Source organism: Clarias gariepinus, chromosome 16, assembly GCF_024256425.1.
Source record: "Clarias gariepinus isolate MV-2021 ecotype Netherlands chromosome 16, CGAR_prim_01v2, whole genome shotgun sequence".
In the NCBI taxonomy this organism is placed as follows: Eukaryota; Metazoa; Chordata; class Actinopteri; order Siluriformes; family Clariidae; genus Clarias; species Clarias gariepinus.
Genome location: NC_071115.1, coordinates 14909599 through 14934558, shown reverse-complemented (window position 1 = coordinate 14934558; position 24960 = coordinate 14909599). Strand labels below are relative to the sequence as shown.

The 24960-nt window shown below is 37.2% G+C and overlaps 1 protein-coding gene across 2 annotated transcripts in view; it reads left to right on the top strand.

The window, feature by feature from the left end:
• Positions 1-766: 766 nt before the first annotated feature.
• Positions 767-24960, top strand: part of ttyh2l (tweety homolog 2, like) — a 54961-nt gene continuing 30767 nt past the window's right edge. For both annotated transcript variants that reach the window (XM_053514810.1, XM_053514811.1), the window contains exons 1-3: positions 767-1120; positions 7770-7942; positions 17557-17668. In XM_053514810.1, coding sequence (XP_053370785.1) covers positions 992-1120; positions 7770-7942; positions 17557-17668 — 414 coding nt within the window. In that variant the 5' untranslated portion in view covers positions 767-991. The remainder of the gene's footprint in view (positions 1121-7769; positions 7943-17556; positions 17669-24960) is intronic.

The following is a 24960-nucleotide window of genomic DNA, read 5'->3' as shown; positions in this document are numbered from 1 at the left end:
AGTATGACATAAATATTGCTGCCACAATCATTTGATGATGAGAATAATACACTCTATCACATGGCTACAACACTGTATGACGTAACTATGACATTGTTTGACATGGCTATAACAAAGTATGATGTGAATATTGTATTGAATGACACGGCTATAACACTGCATGCCGTGAATATGACACTGTATGACACGGATAAACAATGCATGACGTGAATTGACACTTTTGGACATGACCATGACCAGTGTTGGGTGTAATCACAGCGCCAAAACAACCGTACTTACGGACACCACCTAAGACTGCGTAGGTATGATAGGAGTATTAGTGGTGAACAGACTTGCTGAGTGATGATAGTAGAGTAATTATAAAGGTCTTGACTAAAACAACATGCATGAGGAATCACAAAGGAGTTTTCAATGGAAACATACTCTAACTAGTTACCTTTATCAGAAAGTAACGCTGTAATGTAACTAATTACAGTAATTTTGTAATGTAATTAGTTACTTTTAAGAAGTAATGTCCCCCAACTCTGACATTACCCTGCAGGACATGGGTATGATTTTGTATCATATGAAATAGATTATAATAATGTCTATAGAACATTTATATAAACATGACTTGGCTATAACACGTGGATATGAATCAAAAGATAACGACCGAGCCATTCACAATGTCTTCATCACTCATAAGAGAGTTGTGCGCTTCGTCCTGCGCATGCGCACTAGGATCGGATACGGGACGCGCGCGCAGCAGCGAGTGGTCCTGAGCGAAGTTCTCTGAGCGCGAGCGGTGTCTAGAGCAGCGCGCTGAGTGATCATGGGATAGCGGATGTAGTCCAGGCTGCTCTAGGATTTACTGGGGGAAGGGAGAGAAAAAAGAGGAAATGCGTTTAGGCCGTCTTACCCACTACTTTGATAGATCCGAGAGCACACTTTCCCCTCGTTGTATTGGTTTTAACCCGTGTAAGGTGTAGAGTGAAGGGTTGGTTTGGTCAGGATGGCGTCCGCTCGACAGGACTATGTCGCCCCGTGGTGGACTTACTGGCTTCACAACTTCCCACACGCTAATTTTCATTTCCAAGCAGTTGACAGTGCCTTTAAACCAGGGGAAGTAAACTACCAGCAGGTCAGTTCAATGTTTATTTCCTCCACGCGTTAATGAAATGTATAGTGAACGTCAGAGAGTTAAACGAGTTAAAGTGTCTCTTTCTCAACACCAAATGAAGCGCGTGCTGGTTTCAATGCGTCTCAGGAGAGAGCGCGTGACTGACTGCCTGCCTCAGTAACTGGGCTTTCAGGCCAGCGCGAGACGTTCAAACTTTTTTTTTTTTTTTACTTTTTCCAAAATAAAAATAGCTTCACGTGTGTTCTTACTTTGTGTGTGTGTGTGTAAAAGTAAATTCCTTAACTTGTTGTTAAAATATTGGAAAGCATTCCCATCTTGAAGAAAATGAATTCTGCAGTTCATTTAAACACAAGAATAGAAAATGTAAGGAGAGACACTAGAGATTTTTCTTTTGTTTGTTTTGAATTCTTAAGAGTATTTTCACTGGAAAATCTATGCATATTGGACTTTGTCCAATTAAATAAGCATATATTTGCATACTTAAATACCTAATATCTAGGGTTTGCATATATATATATATATATATATATATATATATATATATATATAAAACTAACTCATTTTAAACTTTTTCTACAGAAAACCTTTTCAGCATATAATTTTATTCATTTCTTATCTAAGAGCTTGTGATGTACATCTTCAATATAAGATGTAATAAATTAATAAAATAATCATCAATATTTTAAAGAATTATTTCTTAATAGAATTCCATTAGCAGTTGGAACAGAAGTGTAACTTAACTTTAATTAAATCAGGCCATCCCAGAAGCAATCTTTTTGGTCCTGGATAATAATAATAAAAATAACAATAATAGTAGTAGTAGTAGTAGTAATAATAATAATAATAAGAAGAAGAAGTGATATACAAATTGGTTTAATGTGTTACCATCATCATTATGGGGTCTATAAGGTTTATAAGAGCATGGTTATTATAATGCAACATAAATTGCCATATAAATATTAGGAAATAAGCTTTTCCAGGCTATAAGAGATGATGTACTTGTAGTTGAGCCAAGACCCAACATTCTGCTAAAAGATAATGCAGTAGACATGAATGTGCAAAAACAATAAAATGATCACTTGTATTAGTACTTGTATTAGTACAATTTGAAAAATGTTTTAGATGCAGTTTATATATATATATATATATATATATATATCTGAAAGAATGTTACCAGATCTTTCTACATGTTGTGCTTTGGCTTAAAGAATAAAAGTAAGAGACTAGTCCTAGATTAGTGACTTACTATGACCAAGCTAATAATCCCTGGAAATTGTTTTGTTTAGATGTGAATAAATATTGACTTTTCCTCTTCAAGTGTATAGGAAGTAAATAAAATAAAGAAAACATTCCAAGTGATGTAACATTGCTTTGTAAAAACACCATCTTAGCAACACAACGTCTCAGGTCAGAACCTGTATCAGTAGGCAAATATTAATAAAGAAAGTGTTTTAGGGAAATAATTTGTTATTACTAAAGTTTAAAGTTTGTTATTACTTATTTATTTGGTGAAGTGGAGACTGTAGTTTATCAGATATGGTTAAGGTAGGAGGAAATTGTATGCATGGTGTGAATTGTATTTTTAAACAAATGATTTGAGTATTTATTAATGTAGCATAACTGCCGTACAACTATCTAGGAGAACTCAGTCTTTTTCTCAAATGTAATTTATCAAAAACAGTCTACTTCGCAAAAGAATGAGCACTGAGTCACTGTAAACTGAATCAGTCATTATAAAGCAAAGCTTTACTCTACATTAAGTTTTTTTTTTTTTCCTAATCCATCTTTAACAGCAGCTCTGAGATCAGTGCCAGCTGCACTTCCATGCCACGGTTTCCCTAATGCGGTGTTATTTTTCGAGCAACTTATTCACAGTAACTTGTATGGCAGACAATAGAGTAGACTAAGATTAATCTAAGACTAAGCTAAGATGTTAGTTAGATGTTAATGTTAAACTCAGTTGTGGTTATTTGACACAAAAAATTACTAATAATTACAGTGTTAATTAATAATTAATAATTATTGACAAGTTTAAATTTTCTCGTCAAGGAGACGAGAGTTATCGAAGCAGTTTAAGAAATTTTTAATGATGGAGGACTATATAGTTCCTGGTACCCCAGTAACATTGAAAAGTACCTTTATTTTGGTGTGGTGTACTGTATTTGAATTGCCACACAAAAGAATCAGCATTCGTAAAGGATTCATTACATAAATCAATTCCACCCTCCCCCATGTTTAAGTGTCAACCTTTATGGTTTTTACTTTTTTTTTTTATTGTTATTGTTTTTGTTGCATGGTAACATCAAAGTTCGTATAGTGATTGTTTGGGTGTGTGTGTCAGTCTGATCCCAGCCATTTTCTGCACAGGTTTTTTAGTTTCAGTCATTTTTAAGTGAGCTTGGTAACGGATTAATCCTCCCAATCAAGTTATTGTGCATGCAAGTTATTTTTACAATTTATGTAGTTCCTAAAAATTTGACAAAAATCTTACTACATAAGATACTTCCATAACCTCCATGCCGTAGACACTGTAGTCTTTATTACAGTCTTTGGACGTTTTTTCATCTTTTTTATGCTCTTTTCTAGACATTGTATATCTGCGCTCTTGTGTCCACTTTCGCCTGTAATGGTGTCGTTTCGATAAGTTCAAATGTGTTGCCATCATCCTCCTCCTTCCCCACTCACATTCTCCGAAGAGTTGCTGATTCTTGTAACCATGTCAGTAAAGTAGACACTTGAAGAGAAAGAAGCTATCAGATGGTAAGTGCAGTTAACATTAACATTGTATCAGAGCTGAAAATTGCTCTCACATCAACGCACTGAAGCTGTGAAAGAAATCCGATAGCATTAGTTTCCTTCTAGAGCAACTCGTTGATTTATACTGTACTATATTATACTACAATCGATTCCACTTCTGGCAGTCTGCAGGCTTGAAGACAAACCCCTTGTCTTTAGTCTTGTATTTGATGATGTTATTGTCAGTCTGGTATTTTGGTATACAGTATTTCCACAATACACAGGAGAGATGAAGCAAAAACAAGTTGCTTTTATTTCTCAAACACTCCATTTTTTTTTTATAGTAATATTAATTACATTTTCACTAGATCGCTTTTAAACATGATTTTGGTTCATAAAAACTTCAAGGATTGTCTGCTTGTTTATTTTTTGTATTAATTACCAAAGGACATAACTGAAATGAACATCACAAGAGAAGAGAAAGCCTTTCACTATTAATTACCACTTAGTCTGTCAATTGTTTTCATTTGCATTTTCAAAAATATCTTATTAAACATGATATTTACCTTTTTTTTTGGACTGTTTGAGATAAAACCGTAATGTTCATTTATAAGCACTGTAAGCTCTTGATCCTAATCAGAGTTGCAGTGGATCATGTGGTAATTTACCTATGGGGGGCGGTTTAGCCCATTGTGCACCTGTGAGTGTTTGGCCAGTGGGAGGAAACTGGAAACCTGAACAAACCTCTTGGAAATCAAGCAAAATCCATACAGATGGTAACTCAAGCACAGGACCAAACCAGGCACCCTGGAGTGGCAATGAAAAAGACACAGTATGTGTGATCAGCCGAGTTCAGTACATAAATACTGGATATGTTTGCAGGAATCAGTTTTAGTAGACCTGTGGCCACTAGAGTCCTGGCTGACAGGAGAAGAATCTGATCTGGTCCTCCAGCCCCCCCACCAACACACCACCTAGACCACCACCACCACAATAACAGGCTTGTGGCCGAAATTGTTGCAAGCCCACAGCTTTGTGTCCAATGATGTCATTCCAGCATGTTAACAAGTCAGAGCCATGCATTGTTTTAGTTCAGAAAGAATGTCAACAATAAGGCATCATAGTGTATGTTGTGTTTATTATGTTTTATTATTTATTATTATTATTGTGTACAAAATCTGTAAGTACATTACAATAGGAGTGGGTCGTTATAAATTTGGCTGCTTCACACTAACTGTGCAGTTTGTTACCTGGAATGTGAGTACAATGTACCATAAGTAATCGGTGACAAATTCCACAACCCTTGTTCTGTGTAAAATGCATTCAAAAGTTCAGCTGAGATTTATATGAAGTTTCTGCAATCCCATAGAGCTATGTCGAGTTAGTGTCTTTCAAAGCTATGGTGTACAGTATTTAGTATAACTTTAACTCTTTTCTTCCCTCGGAACTAGCCGTATGGCTAAAGAGAACTGGTGGTATAGCAGTATGGAACTATGAACCAAACTAAGACGGGGTGGCAGAATTTGTCCCCGATTACATACAATGTACTTGGGTTCTGGGTAACAAATTTCGCAGTCACCCAGAACAGGAAAATTTACAACGGACTATTGTACTTCTGTGCACCTCAATTTTAATATAAAACAAGATATATTACATCCTTGTGTAGCTTTTACATATTGATATTATGTCTATTTTACTACAATAAATAAAGTTTGTAACTTCAGCAGGTAGTTTTGTGCCCTTATTTTAAATATATTGATGCATGAGTCATTTATCATTCATTCAATGTACCATAGGGTAGAACCACAGAGTATGAGGACGGTTTTCGAAAGGCCCAGTGCCACGTGACTTTTTTATTCTTTTATGTAAATTTATCTGTTAATGTTAGAAAGGGGCGATTTAAACATTTCAGACTGAACAACAATCTATCTTGCCTCTTTGGAAATCAGAAATCTCTGTAAAAAGTGCACACTCGAACAAGATGTCTTTGCATGCAGGAGCATTGCCGAGTCCCCTCACCGGACCTAAGCCGACCAAACAAGTTGCAGAATGATGATGCAACCTGTGCACAAACCGAGCTACAAAAACACATTGCTTACCGAGGATGGAGTGGAAAGTACTCCAGCGCCCTGCACAGAGCCCTGACCTTAACCAAACCGAACACCTTTGGGATTAATTGCAATGGAGAATACACCCCAAGCCTCATTACCTGAAATCTGTCTGACCTCACTAATGCACTTATGGGCGAATGAGCACAGATTCTCTCAGCCATGCTCCAAAATCTAACTAGAATGTAGCCTTCCCAGGAGAGTGGAGGTTATTATAATACGTAGCAAAGCAGGGGACTAAACCTGGATTCGGGTTTTCAATGATGGTGAGATGTTTGCAAACCTTGAACAATGTGGTAAAGAATTTGTTCCCTAATGAACACCCCATCTCTGGCATGTTAGCGCTGATGTTGGCGAGTCATACCTCCAAGAAGCTGGAGATAAACCGGACTGAAAAGGGAAACCATCTACGTCTGTATAGCACTAAGTAGTGGAATTATGAGTTTCTGCCTATTCCTTATTGCCATACAGTTAAAATTAAATTGTAATTATTGTATTCACGGAGAAGTCAGCATTACATTTAAATTAGAAACTGATAATAATCCAGTCTGTGAAGAGAAATATTTTTATATGACCAAACAACACAATGAGCATGAGCAGACTCTCGTAAGAGGTCGTTTACTGGTTTATACTTGATTTGTCTCTCTACTGAGCTTTTGCTGCTGTGCAATCTTTTAGATCTTGCAGATAAAGGGAAGGTTTGACAGTCCAGACAAGCTCATATTTTGACATCTGACATTGGCCAAAATTGAGCTGGTAGTTTGATAAATGTTAAATGACAGTCTTCAGGAACATGTGCTTCTGTGGTTCTGTGGATAACTCTCTATGTCTGAGTGCCAGAGATGCATCCATTGTGCCCTATTTGTAAAAGATACTTTGATCAGAAACACGGGCCGTACCCTGCTGTCAAAATGAAGGTAATGACTAAAAATAATCAGGCAGTGAAATTTTTATGGGGAATGTCAAAGTAAGCAGCTTGCCATAACAAAGTAAGCAGCTTCCCAATCAGCTCGTTACATACTCAGACCGAAAAAAAATATATAATGCATTTATTATGGATACAGAGTGAAAAAGCTTAACCAGGCAAGTGAGCAATATTATTTGCATGCCCTTGGCCAAATTCTCAAAATATCATGGTTGGAATAATTTTGCAAAAGAGTTTATTGCCAATATCGGTGAAGGATTTTATATATATATAAAATTCTCTTATGCAACCCGAGCTGCTTTATTAGCGCTGCTATTTGCTGGTGTAATAGCAGGAGTCTGGTGTAATTGACATTAGAGGAATTCACAGGCCTGTATCAAAGACTGCTATTCAGATGTGCTATCACTGGGTAATTGTTTTATAGGTTAGTCTGCTTGAACGGATACCGTGGCTGCAGGCCCCTAATCAGAGATTTCTCCTCGCTTATTTTCTCAGTTCTTTTTATCGCTCAGGCTTTTGTGCGCCTCTCCTTCAGGGTGTAGTTACTCAGAGGTCACAAGACTAGAGAACTATTTTACTTCGCTCATGTTATCACATGACTCTCCATTTTTAGCGATGCTCTAATAATTCGCCTCAATCCATGCGGGTTTCCATAACATTGTGCAAGTCCTGTATTCATCCTTATTCACAGAGACGCCAAACTCGGTTCATGTACATGCAGACTCGACACACACACGGAGCGTTAAGTCACACGTAACCTGTTAAATATGTCACCTATATTTTTTGTATATAATTTTAAGCAGCTGTTAATTGTGTGTGTGTGTGTGTGTGTGTGTGTGTGTGTGTGTGTGTGTGTGTGTGTGTGTGTGTGTGTTTGCAGTCACTGATCTTTCTGGCCTGCATGGCATCTGCAGGCCTGGGATTGAGCCTGTTGTTACTCGGCATCTATTTAAGTTGCCTCTGCTTCTGGAAAAGGGAACAAGCCGAAGAGACCAAGAGGCCCGACACTTGTTGCGTCACATGGGCTGCCATGATCGCAGGTCTGGTCATATGGTAAGTAAATTCATCTTAATTTCCAAGTGTAGCCCCAGTTGAATGTGGCCATGTAGGACAAGGTGTAGGAAAGAAGGACCGAATAGAGGACAACAGAGGTAAAAAATTCTATCAAGTGGTAAAGCTACACTATGAAGAAATGTATATAAAACATACAGAGTGTGCTGCACGTACAGTAGTGTGGCAAGCGTTAAAACTCACGCTACAAGTTTGTCACTTTACATAAACAATATCATACAAGATGGTCACATTTTTTACCCCTTGTTCTGCACACCAAGTAGTGCCCTTAATCAAGTGTTAGAGATGGATGTAGTGTTAATTTTGTCAGCTATTTTCAATTTTAGTCTTAGTCTTAGTCACGGGATAAATATCCCTAGTTTTTTATCATATTTGGTCAATCTTATCCTGTTTTTGTTTAGTCAAGTTTTAGTCGACTAAAAGTCTGGACATTTTAGTTTAGTTTTAGTCAATAAAAACGTAACATTTTAGCAATAAGATTATTATTAATTACATCTAGTCAATCTAGTCTGGCCAAAACAATTTTTTGATGCGTTTGCACAAAATAATTATTTTAACATTCAAAATGTATTTTTTTATTAGATTTTTTTAGGGGGTATTGCTGAAGTCCATGTTTTTTAAACTATAAAACAATAAGCAGTATGGACAATACTTGAAACTTTTTCTTTTCTTTTTAACATGAATTTACACACTTGGACTGTTGTAGGGATAGCTCCTATGGGTCACAATCAATGGGTTTGGCAATGGATTAACTATAAAATAAAATACATCACAACGTCATTATGTTAACATGTGATAACATAATTACTGCAAAAAGGCTATAAAACTGGGTGATTATTATGGTATGTTTTGATGTGTCTCTTCAGGTTTGTGGTATTTCTCCCAGCGATTGTGTGCCCACATTATTTACTCTCCAATATTACTACACATTGTTTTTTTATTCTTCGGTTCAGTATTAAAAAAATGGGCCCAATATCGGCTCTTCTCTCTGGCTGAGTAATACTGTTAGTGATAACGAAGAGTTAAAGATGACCGAGCTTGTAACATCCCGTTGGTGTGCGCGCAAACTACTCCTGATATGTCGCGGATACCCGGGAAATACTGCTGCTCACGCTACAGTATAATGATTAAACACCGTATTGCAATGGATGACGAAAATGTAATGTTGACGTAAAATCAATACAGATGTTTTATTAGTTTTTATTTTTTTAAACCACAAATGTTTTCCGTCAAGAATATCTCACGCTGATTTCGTCTCTGTCACTGTTCATTGATATCCATGATGTCTCGTCATCGTCTTTTACCCAAAAAAAGTCGTCAAGGAATATTTTCCGTAATTAATTTCATTGACGAAATTAACACTACTAAAGAGACAAAGTGATGTTTAAGATGACATAAAGTTTTTGAACACATCAGATTTGTGTTTTCTTGCTGAAAGTGCAATTATGACTGGATTTGAATGTGGGTTTTAACAGGCAGCTGCTCTCCCCTCTTTCCAGTACTGAGGTTATTGCTCTATATCATTACTCTTGGAATTACAAGGTCAGAAGTAACTGTTGTATAATAAAGGAGATACTGTATAAAAACCAAGTGCTTCATAAGACTGAGTACTTGCTTCTCAATAAAAAAAATATAGATAGCATGGACACTGTCACGGCGTGCATCCGTGATGGGCGTGCGCCTAATCTGTTATCGCTCCTCGCTTACTCCGTAGGCTCCCTACGTAGACAGGGCCGCCAAATTGGACCAGCTGGCGACAGTTAACATTAATGGACTTTCTCTGCATTATAAAACCAAAGTTTGGAGTTTAATTCTGCTTGCTCACGCACCATTGGGGGCAGCGTAACACACTCGGAGGACAGCACTATCCGCTCCTTCCTCTTGCGCGAGCTAACAGACGCCCTTGATTGGCTGTGATTAATGCAGGAGCACGAAGTATCTCTTATCCCTCCCCTCTGAGAGAGCTCGGCTCCAGACCTCCGGCTGCAAGAGATTACAGCATCACCCGTGAATCGAACCAGCTATCTTCGGATGATAGGGCACTTTACCACTGCGCCACTCGGAGGCCTCTACCACCTTTCTTTAACCCTTTCCTTCCCTTTTTACCTAAATAAAAATACCCTTTTTCTCTAAAGACCTTGCCTCGTGTCCATGTGTCTTTGACGCCACCTGTGCAAAAAGGGTCGAACCCATTACATAAAGAGCTTGTCCCAGTAACATACCTTAGTGAGTATCCCATGTGATACCCGATATGATGGGTTTCCTGTCGAGTTTCTCTTAAGATCTCTTCCTCTTGCCATCTCAAGAAGTTTTTCCTCGGCTTGCTGATCAAACTAATTTCTCATCAACAATGACCATGGTTAAAAGTGCTATGTAACCAGAATTGTATAGAATTGAATTTAATATTTATTATATAAAAAATCACAAATGAGGTAAAGCTCTAACTATAATAAGAAATAATTACCAATAAGATTAAACAATGTGATGTAAAGCTCAGGGTCATTACCACCACAAGGTTTATTTATTTTTCTATAACAGCACACCACAAAGGAATAGTTTTTTTTTCTCAGAACACTTTGTCCTGACTTCATAAGACTCCTTCCATAAATATGAGATGAAATTCTTCTTACAAAATGCTTCACCACATCCATTATTAATTTGTTGAAGAACATTTCATTAATTGACAAATTTGTTGTTTTAATAGTCTTTGATTAGTATCCTCTGCACAAGTCTTGGTAAACTGGTTGCTATAGAAACAACAATATTTGAATGAGGGCATTAATATAATGCTGTGAAATTGAATTATAGCTGGCACAGAGAGCATCCGTTGTGGGAAATTAATCAATCAACAACCTGTGACCAATCAGATTTGAGAATTCAATTGCGCTTCACTATAATATGGAATAGTATGTTCAAAAAAACACACACATTTGATTATCAGCTCAAATATACAGTAGTTCCTAAGCAGTACTTACGTCCTACAGGTATATACAGTATATATCTTCTTCTTTGTCTTTCGGCTGTTCCCTTTCAGGGGTCGCCACTGCGAATCATCTGCCTCCATCTAACCCTATCCCCATATACATACCGTACATATACTGTATATATATATATATATATATATATATATATATATATATATATATATATATACTAAAAATAAGAATTGCTAAACACTTGGTAGTCAGTTTGCAGTTTAAATTCCCCATGTTTTACTATATATAGTTTTTTATGTTTCACTCCTCTTCCAAACACACTGTTTCCGTGTCTATGTAAAACCCCCCCAAAAAATCACAAAAAAGCAGATACTTATATGAAATCACAATACTCGGGGGATTAAAGAACAAAAAAGCAGGTAATGCCATGATTTCTTTGTATAAGCACACTGAAGATCTACAGCACTGTCTAAAAATTAGTAAAATGTCAATTTTGCACAATAGGTCCCGTTAACATGTTTGTGGTTGACGATAATTAGGTCATATTGTGAGATCTGCAATACATTTTTTTGCTCTGCACTTTTCGAAAAAAAAATGAAGGGGAGAAAATGACATTAACTTATGATAGTTCGTGTGGGCTAGATAATGGATATTTATGTGCAGTATTTTTCGCAGATTAGCAGATAATTATGCTAAGCAATGCTGCGGTAATTGGCGTAAAAGTTTTAGTTTTAAACCAAACGTTTAACTGCTTAAATAGATGTTAACTTTGAGCCCTCAGTCCTTGGTTATGCGCTAGCTTCCGAGTATTTGCTCTAATGTGGGAGCGGTGAGCTTGTGCACTCCTACTCTTACACAGAGTATCATGCATCAGGGCTGCGGCTGTCACTTTGATGGAATAGCCTCCTCCAGACTTATGATTCACTACGCCCAGCGCTGCAAACTAAAATAGACAAAGATGAAGTAAAAAGCAAAAAAAATTACCACATTACACCTGCACTGAACGTGGATAGGGCTTATGTCATTTGATAGGTGTGTATCTGAGCACACAGGGAAAACAAAAAATATAACAAACATAAAATCTCTAGGAGTCCCCTTAGGAGAAGCAGTGGCAGGAAGTAAGTGAGGACACAGTGTCCTTGGAGTATGAGTCGTAAGCGGAAAGACATTCGCACTCTGTAGGGATCAGTTCCTCATATGGTTTATGCACAAAAGATTGTATTACAACATGTAAACAACTAGCTGTGAAACATTTTCTTTGGTCTTCCTTCTGTACTGTACAAGAGGTCAGAATAGCCAGGATATCATATCGTTTTCAACAGCCTTCTATGGTTCTCCTAATACAAAGGGTTTTGACCAAGTGTCTACAGTATTTGTATTCTAGGTGATTTGACTTAAACTGTTCTAATTGTCTATTCTTTTTGACATCAACATTCCACCTCTGAACACAGAGCTCCTTGTGGTGTTAAGTGCCGCAGCATGATGACGCTTAGCAAAAAGGGTCTCCTCTCTCAGCAATATCATGACACCGAAAGCAACTAAAGTGTGATTTATATCCTGTTAGGTTTACAGGGTTCATGTGCACAATCCATAATGCAATACAGAAAGCCTTGTGCATTAACACTAGTTGTCTATCAGACACAATGGGCGGGGCAGTATACAGTAAGACGTCATATGGACTAGTGTGTAAAAACACACCCTTTTATTGTACAAATTAAAATGAGATAGTCCTCATTGAGATAGGAATGGTAGATAGTTTTTTTTTTTTTTCATCTGAGAAGAAGAAACTCAACTGTCTGGTTTATTGGAAAACAAATTGGAAAATGTTTTGAACATTTTCTCAGGGTTCGATCAAAGTAGAAACAGTACGTGTTTAATAGTGCAGTTTAAACCTGAACAATGTGAGTTTATCTATTCAACACATGTAGAAAATAAGTAAAATCTATTAGGAATTGGAAAAAACTGTACATCAAGTAAGCTTTGCTATTTTAATGTACATAGTAACTCAAATAAAGCTACAGATACAGTATTTTAGACATTATCTTTAATGACATAGACATTAAAGTATAGTATCATTATAGTATAACCTTTCTGTACTTATGAGATAAAATGGTTGTGGCGTGCCTTTGTGTTTTGGTGTTCTTGGTGTTTTTCCACCTGCCTGAAGCCTCATTACATAATTATCCGACTAATTCCTTGCTAATTTTTAATTATCTCTGTAGCTGTAGGACATGGAGGTCCAGGGAGTGGTTAGTTAGCCGTCTTTAGAGCTCGGATGAAATTACAAATTCCATTACTTGCAGTGATGGCTGAAAGCCCAGCTGCGGGAGATGAGGACTTTTCTCAAGCCCCTGATCTTGTGCTGCCCTCCAACAACCAAACAGCAGCAGCTTAGTGTAAGGACTTATATATATTGTAGGTACTTTTACTTTCTTTGTTCTGTTCAATGCTCATTACTCATCACAGATGAGCACAGGCCCAGACTATTAATTTCCCACTTCCCTGTCTCTTCATATTGCCAGTAACTGCTAATTTAATTAGTTAGGGAAATGTGCAGGCCTTAAGCGAGATGTAATGTAATGAAACTCTTTCTCTGTTTGCTGTGGGAGAAGCAGCGAATATGGAAAAGTCACTAGCACCAGCTGAAACTGGCCTAAACAGAAAGAGAGTGTGACATCCATCATGATTAGGAGGCTCCAGAGACAGGATGATGTCTACACACACACATACACAAATACACACACACACACACACACACACAAACACACACATGCACAACGGCTCCCTGTGAGAGGAAATGTAACAGGCAGAGGACTTCTCTTGCGGCTCCCACCCACTTTGTGGAGAAGAGCTAACAGCAGGGATGCGTGGTCCATCTGTTCGGTCTCTATTGTCCTCTCATGGGTTTCCTGTGTTTACCTTATGCGTGACTTTAAACCACTTTAGTTGCTAACAGTGTGAAACCGACAAAAGTTTATTTGTATCCTTGTGTCCTGGCAATGACGAGACATGGTAAATCCGGCACGATGACATCTTTTGTCTCTTTATATTATCGTCTGAGCTGAGCCATACCTAAGTATCCACACTGAATTTGGTTAGCCTTCAAGCTACGGTAACATGATTGAAAAACAACACTGTGGGTATCACTAGAAATCTATCAAACCGTTGTGATTAGACTTTAGTCCTCTGGCTAAAATAGTTTTTCTACTGGACAATATGGGCTTAAGTCTTAGGTTGTATAGCGGGAGATGAGGACTCATTGGTCAAATCATCTTTTTAGAAGCAATACCAATTTCATTTCACATTTTAAAGAAGAATCCTAAATAGCTTCCTATTTAGAGCTGGCAAAATGATTATGTCACATGTTGTGTGTCTGAAGTGGTGTCTGTATGACATAGTGGTGTGAGGTAGACAAAACAAGAAGAGCTCAGCATTTAATATATACAGTAAAATGGCTGTTTTTGCATGTCTGTGTAAACTCGTTAGACTAAACATCTAAAACTAGACATCAAATGCATTTGCATGAAGCAACAAGGAACCTCTGCCTATGTTTACAACATGTAAAAAGCTGAGATTCATCGATTTTACACAAAGTTACACACTTTTCCCAAAGTCAATGTTTATTGTGGACGTAAAGGTAAGCAAAGCTACTGAACTGTAGGTAATATTAAAGTTTTGAGAATGACGCAAATATTAATTTTCAAAGTCTGCTGCTTCAATGTTTTTAAGTCCTTTTCGTCAGATGTTACCATGGTATACTGAAATATAATTACAAGCATTTAATAAGAGCATGCTAGCCTCCATCATTCTCAAATGGTAGAGATTTGGAACAACCCGCAGTCTATACACATCTGGCTGCTCGACCAAACTGAGTAATCAAAGATGAAGGTCAGATCCCCGATGAAGGTCAGAGAGATAACCATGAGCCTAAGGGTCACTGATCCAGAGAGACAGAGAGACTTGCGTACAGAAGTACAGTCATCACTGCAGCACTTCACCAATCAGGCCTCTATGGTAGATTGGCCAGACAGAGGACGTTCCTCGCTAAAAGGCACATGAGAGCCAGCTGGGAGTTCGCCAGAAAGTCCCTGAAGGGCTCTCTCAGATCATGAGAAACTAAATCCTCTGATCGGATGACACAACTATTGAACTATTTGGAAATAGGAAATCAGGCACTGCTCATCACGTCATTAATACCATCCCTATAGTCAAACACGGTGGTTGCAGCATCATGCTGTGGGGACATTTTTTTGAGACTGTGAAAATTGATGCTGATACTGTAAGATTAAGAGCTATCCTGGGTGAAAACCTTCTCCAGAGTGCTCAGGTTCTCAGTCTTGTATGAAGGTTTCGATTCAACAAGACTATGATTCGAAGCATAATGCCGAGAAAGCACAGGACTAGCTTGAGAACATCTCTGTGAATGTCTTGGAATGACTCAGCCAGAGTCCGGACCTGAACCCAATATAGCATCTGTGGAGAGACCTGAAAATGGCTGTGCACTGACCCTTACCTGGTTGAGATTGAACGATTCTGCCAAGGAGCACGGAAGAAACTTATATAAAAAAAAACAGGTGTGCCAAGCTTGTTGCATCATTCACAATCTGAGTTGATTAAGTCTGTCATTGCTGGCGAAAAAGCTTTGAACAAGTACTAAGTTATGGGTCTGAATACTTATGTTAATGGGTTATTTCAGTTTTATTTTTTAATAAATTACTCTCAAAAACGTTTTTTTTTTTTACTTTGTAATTGTGAATGATTGTGCATGGAATGATAATGGAAAGAAAGATTAAAATCCATTTTAAGATGATTGTGAAGCATAACAAACTGTGAAGAACTTAAAAAGGTTAGAGTCTGAAAACTTTACTCTATATATAAAGTACTGTGCAAAAGTCTTAGGCACCATATTATATGCTGTACGAATTTTGTTATATATGTTTATCTTACTGTATGTCTGCATAATTATGTATAAAATCATTTAGAATTTCCATATATACCTTCAAAATTAATAAATAAATAATATTACAGGAGAATATATGCATGGCTGAAAAGAAAAAATATATATGGTACAAGACAGACCAGTTTTCAGATGAAAACAAAAGACCTAATGTACGCTCCTGGGATTTGCATAAAAATAGAAAGGAGCGAGTGTGACAAAGTTACTAGAAGAACTCATATTCTCCAGCAAACTCAGTGAAACATAACAACTATTTTCTTATAAAACTGCACAAATCTGTGTCTAAAACTCCTGATTTTAAGCAACGAGTTTTCACTCCAAATATTGACTGTTTATTTTATTACTCTTTTTTTGCTCTTTATAGAAGTTTCTTTTATGGCGAAATGTTTTCCAAAGCATCTTTTGCTTATGCCATATTTTTGTATGTGCCCAAGGCTTTTGCATAAGTAAAACAGCTGTTAGGTTTTACTGAGCATGCTGGACAACTATAGACTTCTTGTCAGCCCAAACTATTCTGGCCATTCTGACCACTTTCAATAACAAGGGATTTTCATTTACAGAACCGCTGCTTACAGTGTTGGATCTTTTTTGTTGTTGTTTTCACACCATGCTATGAAACTTTTATAGACTTTTATGGAGATTAGCAGCAGTTGCTGAAATACTCAATCCAGCCCATGGCGAGATCAAATACACACCCTTCGGATGTTAGAATTGAACTGAAACTCTTGACCTGCTTCTGAATTTATGCATTGCACATTTGCTTCATGATTGACTGATTGGATAATTATATAGATTCAATATTTTAACATTATATTGCAGTAGGAAAGTAGCATCTTTACCCATTGTATGCTTCTTTGAAAGGAATTTATGATCGACCATCATCCTTATTTTTTATTTTTTTTGGGAGGGGGAAGCATACCAGTGATGTGATTGATTGTGGTTTCTCATGAGAATCTGCTTATTACTTATGCCACTGAGTTAACCACTGACCCCTAAACAGTGCAATTCAGTTTGATCTGATACACAAAATGATGTCATCAGTCATACGAATGATTGGATGGCTTTCGGGTAGCAAGGGACGCTGAGTAATAATTGAAGCCGCAGAGTGATATTTATCCATACAGGATGTGGCTTCTGGGAAGGACCACTGAATATATTTTAGATTTTATTTAATTAGAAAAAAAAAAGAAAACTAAAAGTGATATTCAAGTGCCACCTCTGTGCCTCGGAGGTATGATGTGAGTTAACAGGCAATACTTTTTCAATAGAAGGAGAGGTTAATCATGTATAGTATTTTTTTTCTCTGAGAGATAGCATCTTCTCCAAAAGTAATACACAGAAGCGATGAGAGGCACCAAGAGCATGGATGGATAGAGCGGAATGAGAAAAAATGAACACCATACCGAGACTAGATTTCATACCGATAAGGAATCTTTCAGGTGTGAGGTGGCCAGGTTTGTGCCTTGATACTATAATTCAGTCTGTAACTGTCTCTAACCTAACTCTTAGACATAACTGTAAACTAGTTGCCTACTGTAAGTATGTCCAGGCGAGGCATCAAAGAAAGACCTGTTCCTTATTGCAGGAAAGCAGCTATGATAATTGATAAACTCAATAGCCTGTATTTGGAAAAAGATTCAATAGACAGCATGTGACTAATATGCAAAAGTGTTGATAAGAAAAAATGTATTTTTCTTTCTCAGTTCTGCAGTGGGAGTGGGTTTCTATGGAAACAGTGAAACCAACGATGGCGTCTACCAAATGACCTATTCACTGTATAACACCAATCACACTTTGGGTGCCATCGATAGCCAGGTAAGAGTGTGTTTCATTTGCTCTTTCATATTACTGTGTTGCCTGAGGGCTAATAAGGCACACCGCACCACACACACACACACACACACACACACAAAACCAAATGATTAATTTAAGTTTTTCTTTCTGTATGTACATTTGTGGGGCGCTTTAATACAAGCACATTAGTGAAGCGCTGGTCGGGTATTTTTCCAACCCGGGGGTCCCGCTTTTATGAAATTATTCGGCCCGTCCCGCACCACTGTATCTATTTTTTTTACAACCCGCCCCGTCCTGCACCCGCGACCATTAAATAGACATACTAGGCATTGTAATTCAAATGAAAACAGCCTTTATTTCAGCCTGAAAGTGCTTGGAAACATCGCCGTGTAAACTGGCAACAACATATGATTATGAATATGAACGATAAATCAGGTCATATTAATAACAAGATAATGATACACATTTTAAACATTTACAAAGCAGCATTTGTAATCTAGGCTAAACAATTTTTTATTTTGGATTTGTATAGTGCAGGCCTACAGTACAATATACAGCCTACGCTAAATAACCACTGACATTTTTTTTTTCATTTATCACACGGAAATGTTTATTTAGCGTTTTTACGTTCGCTGTGCAAAAAAAAGAATTCTAAAAGATTAGATTTAGCAGCCTGACCTTTTGTTCTTTTAATGATGTGATTTCCCGACCTCAATTCCTCCCGTACCTCGTCTTCCATCTTTACTTTTATTTCTTTGTTTTTGTTGTGACTGGCAGCGGTAGCTGCTTGTCGCTTTCGTGACTTGTCACGTGACGTAACCTTATCGAAGAACTTAATAAAATATGAAAAAAGATATTCCCAAATATTTAATATAGGCTATAGGGAATTGCACGCAACATACATGGATTTTTTATTTTATTTTGTTTTTAATGACCCGCTCCAACCCGTCCCGCAAATAAAGTGACAATTTCTTTAATCACCCCAACCCAACCCGCGGGTTACCCGCGGGGTCCGCGGCTTACCAGACGACCCGCGCATCACTAAAGCACATACTTGCTTTACAGCAGATTTACAGTTTATAAAATAAAATTAAAAATCCTTTATGTACTGTACAGGTCAAAAGCTTTTAGTTCATATCAACATTAACATCAAAATAAGGAAACTATTTTAACAACTGTGACCTCAGTGACTTTAATTGATAGCAAAGTGGACTAAATAATTATGCATATCTCCTGGCATTTTTACACATACAGAACTGTGTAAAAACCAGAATACATCTAGTGATGCAGAATGAAAGTGTGTGTAGATGAGCCGACTGTTTGAAGCTGACAGGAGTGATGTAGTAACTCGAAATATCACTTTTGGCAGCAGTGAGTAGAAATGAATCACAGAATGCACAAGCATGAACGAGTCAGGGGTACAGGTTTTTTGACAGATGTGTATTTCTGGGTATTATAGATGGGAATTACTGATACTATATTATTGCGATACATATTTCAATTTGTATTGCGACTCTGTTAGTGTCACAATGTTATACAGTACTGTGTAAAAACTCCTTCCTTCAAAAATATTTAAAGCCCAGAAAACAGTTATTTATTAAACAAATCATTATTTAGTGTGACAACTCGTTGTGGACCTTTTAGTCTGCGGTAAAATTAATGCAGTTATTGGAATGTAAATTAGAGTAAATGATAATTAGCTACTTCACTGAGCATCCTGCAGAAACACCCACAGTTCTCTGGAAGACTTTCACTGTTGTACCTGCTTTTTTTTTGGCATGCAAAACTCAGCAGTTTCCATTTTGTTGTGGTTTTTTTTTCATGCCTGAAAAGTGGTTGCTTATATAATGTGCTGCTTTCTTTTCTAGCATACAAGTATTTCTTTGTAATGTTTGGAAACCAGAACTGTTTTCATACTAACTCATTAAAAAATATATACAAAAAAAAAACAGGAAAGTTTAAACTAAAAAAAAAAATTGTAGCCAAGACTTAGTATTTATATATATTATATAGTATTTATTTATTTGTTTGTTTGTTTTTTAAATTTGCTTTTACCGCACAAAATACTGCGCAGTCTGCCAGTGTCTGAATACATAGAAGGACACCTGTAGGATTATAAAGGAATGACATAATACTTAACACAAACATATACTGTAATAATAAAACAAAACATTGATTTTGGAGCTATTGTGGCAATACATGAATTGCAATATGTAACAGAATATATTTTCCATCATATCTAGTGATAGTTGATTTAACCAAATACAAATATATCATTTCTTAAGAATAAATAGCGTTTTAAAAAAAAAATCGACACAGAAAGGAATAAGTGCTCCATGTGACTAGGCGCCACCCAAGCAGGAGGCTTTATGGTTCTTAAATGCATTTACGTTGTTTGACTGCTCAGGGTCAAGGTGGTTTAAATTAAGCAACTAGTTTGGTTATATTCCTTAGAAACCACCATGGGGGGATTCAAACAGAAATACCTTTGTGAGTCAAAGGTTACCAAGGGACCAAGTTAAACAGTCTTCACACATCTTTATTCGAGACCAAGTATGAACTTATGATGGAGCTGAGGTTGAGAAACTCTAAGCGCTGGGATTTATACTCTATGCTGAAAGTGCTGTTATTTCTATCTCTGAGAAGAAGAAAGAAATGTAACAAACCGTTTAAGAACCGTGTCCGTTTCCAGTTTAAATGTTAATATAGATACAGATATGGAGCATTAAATAGTTTTGCAAGTTGCATTACTCCTTCACGGTTTTGCTAAATCCTTGACAATTTTCTGGACAGTGTAGAAGGACATAAGCTGAAACATTAAGGGAATACAATAAGGGAATTTAGTAATGTGTATTGAATGTAGATTTAATAAATATTTAATAACCCATTAAGCTCACCTCCAGAATTTCTAAAACAGAACAAATTCTACATCATAACAATTATTCATGAGTATAAATTACTTTTATTGGAAGTTCAAAGGTTTCCTTGTGAAACAAAGAACAAAAGAAGAATAAAGAACAAAGGACAAAAAATTTCAATATAGAGATAGCATAAAGATGCAGAATAAAGAAGCCTGTGTTGTTCTCGGACTTCGTCACTTTTAGGCAAATTCCACTTAAACGCCTTGATTCTTTCATGTATCAGTCATAAATTGGTTCCTTGTTTTGGACCAGGACTCAAGGCCCCTCATACGATTTGTCTGAAATTATTAAAATGAAAAGAAAGACGGTGTTCTCTTTTAAATTATACAAGAATCAAAAATTAAACAAATGCTGATGTGAATTAGGAATAACTGAATCAAATATGAGATGAACAAGGTATTTACTGTGAAATCTTTTTTTTTAAACTGTCTGTGGACTGAGGCGAGAGAATTCCGTCTTATCTCAGCTTTCTTCACAGATGTCTGGATTGTGTGATAAGCTGATGGGTATCTCTGGGGCACCCATCCTCGATCACAGCCTATTTATTGGCTGCGTTGTGTTCTCAAGCTTCAGACTCCACAATACATTTCTTTTTTTTATTCAGAGACTGAGGTGCTTAAAAAATGCACTATTTAAATCCATGGCTCTGGTTGGGTTCACAAAAAGTGCCACAGGGTGGAATGGCTGAACTCCACTCAACTTTTGATCTCTTCACCAGTCTTCCATTGGCCACATGAGTCATGGCTGTCTGTAACCCATGCTGTCTGGCCAGTCTGATCCAAGGCAGGTGATTCGTGGAATTAGCTAAAAATACTCATACTGTTGTATCTTAGGGTGTGTTCACTTGACACACTTTAGATTAAAAAGAACTCTGGTGCCGTTTTTTCGCTCGAATGCAGTTCTCTTGAGCATGCTGCTCAGCAAGTGTACCAAGACTACTTGAGAACGAGGGCATCGGTCCGTTTCCGAGCGAACTTTGGTTCTCATTTCAATTGAAAAGGGAACTTGCATAGACCAAAGAAATGTAAAAGTCTAGCATAACCTGATAAGGACGACTGTACCCGAGAACTTTTTCGTGGTTAATTTCGTAGCTGTGACATCCAAGGGAAGAGGAGGCGGCAGTTAGGATGGCCAGGAAGTAAAAAAAAACAAAAAAACAATGTGAATAATACATTTACGCTTACTTACTCATCGCCTATAACACTTTATCCTGTATACAAGGTCGTGGGAGGCCTGGAGTCTATCCCAAAGTATGCAGAGCACACACATACTACCGGAAATTAAGGAACGGCAATTAAACTAATCTGCATGTCAATAGACTGTGGGAGGAAACCCGCCCAGGGACAACATTCACATTCCATGCACACAGAGACGGGAATCGAACCCGGACCCTGGAGATGAGGCGACAGTGCTAACCACTGAGCCACCATGGACAAGGTAGCATCTGATAACCCAGGAGTGCTAAAGTCCACTAGCAAAAACGTGTTTAAATATAATGCATTTTCTCATGGGCGGCACAATGATGTAATGGTTAGCATTGTTGCCTTGCACTTTCAGGGTCCAGGTTCGATTCCCGGCCTGGGTTTTAATTTCCGGTCCCAGGTCCTTGTGACCATAAATACAGGATTAAGCAGTATAGATGATAAGTAAGTGAGTGAGTAAGTATTTTCTCATTTCTTTCCTAATAAATGTTTTTTATGTTTTACTCTAGAGTGCGTTCAATAACAAGAGTGCTTGCAAAATGACAAATGTACTACAGATCGGTGGCCTACTGGAATCTCATATGTTTTTGAGAGCTCTCATTATTGAACGCAGCCCTTCTGTACTATCATGTGTGGTCCTGTGGTCTATTACCAGGCAGGCAGATGCAGGATAGGGGATAGTCTATCAGAGGATTACATTTTGCTGCCCCCTTTTTTTTTTTTTTTTTTTTTTTCTGTGGGGACAGTCTCCACTGATGACTGTCTGGAAAAAAGGTAGTCGCAAAAAATAAAAACATTAGGTGTATTGGCGACTGTTTTAATCACCATCTGGAGCCTTGCTTGTGCTGTTTTTAATGTATAATGTTACAGTTTAAAGGCTCTTAATGAGTTTTCAGCTGGTAAGGATGCCACCATATATAATCCATATGGCTTTTGTTAATGCCAGCGTGAGTGCTTAACGACCCAGGATTTTATTTTAGCAAATCGAATCTATATAATGTAATGTATAATTTCTGTCTTAGTCCCAAACCAAGAGAACTAAACGATATGTGTGAACACACCCTTAAAATCCGTCCAAGTTGAGGACCCTGTTATCAGTTAGTTGATCAACTGAAGTGGACAAAACATTAAATCAAGTCTAAATAAATCACTCTAAGCTAAGCATGGAAGATAACTGAACTGATGAGTGTGCAGTTGATTTGTAGTCCGGTAAATGTAGTGGTTACTGAGTTGCACAGTTGGAGTTGTAAATTACAGTTTGATCTGAGTAGGAAATAAAGTGCCATATTATCGTATCTTATGCTATCTTTAGTACTTAGTTTTACAAGCACTGCATTTAAGCCTTTTAAGAAGCACAGAAGTGCCTACTATTAGACGTTAATGATAATTTGGAATTAGTCCCAGAGATTGTAAAGGGAGGGAGGACACGCGCAGACTAACGTCCTGGAGGAGTGGAGTGGAGGGACTGGAAAATGTAGATTAAAAGCTGCTGATTTACAAGCCAGTATTTCGAAAAACTGATTTGTAGCACACTGTCTAGATAAGTTGGAACTGAGTCGGCAGTAGAGTGGTGACACGTTTAAAGACATAATCCATTTTTTTTATGAATAATTAAGAAGCGGTTTTAATGTCCAATTTGTAAGTAACGATAGAGTTTGTCAATTGAAAAAAAAAAGCTCTTCTGTACGATCATGTGTGGTCCTGTGGTCTATTACCAGGCAGGCGGATGCAGGAGAGGGGATAGTCTATCAGAGGATTTAATATCGCTGCTTGCTTGCTTGTGTTTATTTATTTCTACAGGACTACACTTCCTGTAAGCCCCATCAAGACATACGTTACTGATGACACTAACTTGAGTGTTGTTTTACCCTGCTTAGCAACATTATTTATGTCAGAATTTGTTTTCCTAACTTTCGTTGTTGTGTAATTAAAAGTATAGCTAATAGTCTTTATGCTCCTTGACTTGTGCCTATAGTTCATGCTGTCGATTGTTTTCACATCTAATTTTGTGTTGTTTCCGCTTGGGATAATACTGTAGATCTGCACTCGCATCTGTTTTCACTAACTAATCCTGGCAATTACAGAAGAGGTCTTAATGACAAATGCATTTTTGGTGTAGTTGATGTAAAGCATCAGTACAAAATTCTGTAAGGTATTAATGGCTTTGGTATGCATGGTGGATATGAGCTTTCTTTACCTTCTGCACTGTTTGCAGTATGCATAAGTCAGCCTTGTGGCTCTAGGGGAAAATGAAACCAAAAAAAAGGGTTGATTCCAGACATTAAATAGAATTGAACTAGATTTTAAGTAGAAGATTTCTTACCTCTAAAAGCCCTGTTAACATTCAGAACAGATGAATAGGCAGAGCGATCTGTGCTTATCTGCCTTTGACAAATAGCTTTTCTTGGTGTCATGACAAGCTACATTTATTTTGTAGTATTAACTTAAAAAGAGATGAAAAAAAGAGAAGCTGGTTAGTGACTGAAGACTGATTAGGGCAGCTATAACGCAAGTAATACGAATTTCTGACTATATACTACATAAGTGTGTATATAGATAAGTATATACTACATGAACACAGTACTGTATATACGTAAAACGTAAGACGTATAGTATTTCCAATTAAAAAATTGCACTTGTTGGAAAATTGGTGTGGTAAAAATAATAATAATAATAATAATAATAATTCGAGGGCAAGCTGTTATAGAAAAATAATCGGCTTCAGCGTGCCAGCACATCACACTATCCAACTCATTATTTTTTTTTTTACAACAGCAGGATCTATTATGTTTTATTTCTTCTCATTCATTCTGTTCATTTTTTTGCCCTCCACAGTACAGGTGTATATATTTATTACATGATAATTACCATTTATTGGTCATTATCTCAAGCAGATTTAGCCGGAGATTGGTTTAAATTTCAGGCTGATTGGAGAAAGCATGCAGCTGTGTGGCTGTGCTAGGAGACATGCTGCAGCGAGAAGACTCCTGTCTGTCTCAGCCATCATTTTATCTTGGGCTTTAGCCCATGTTTATAAAAAACAGATTTGTGTATAGTAATCATATCCGTTAGGTTATTTGGACACATTTTAATTAACTGAATACATGAAGACAAAAAGTGAAATAATGAATGAAGTGAAATGACCAGAATTCTTTATGAGGCTCGATGCTTCCTCCGGATCCAGAGTGTG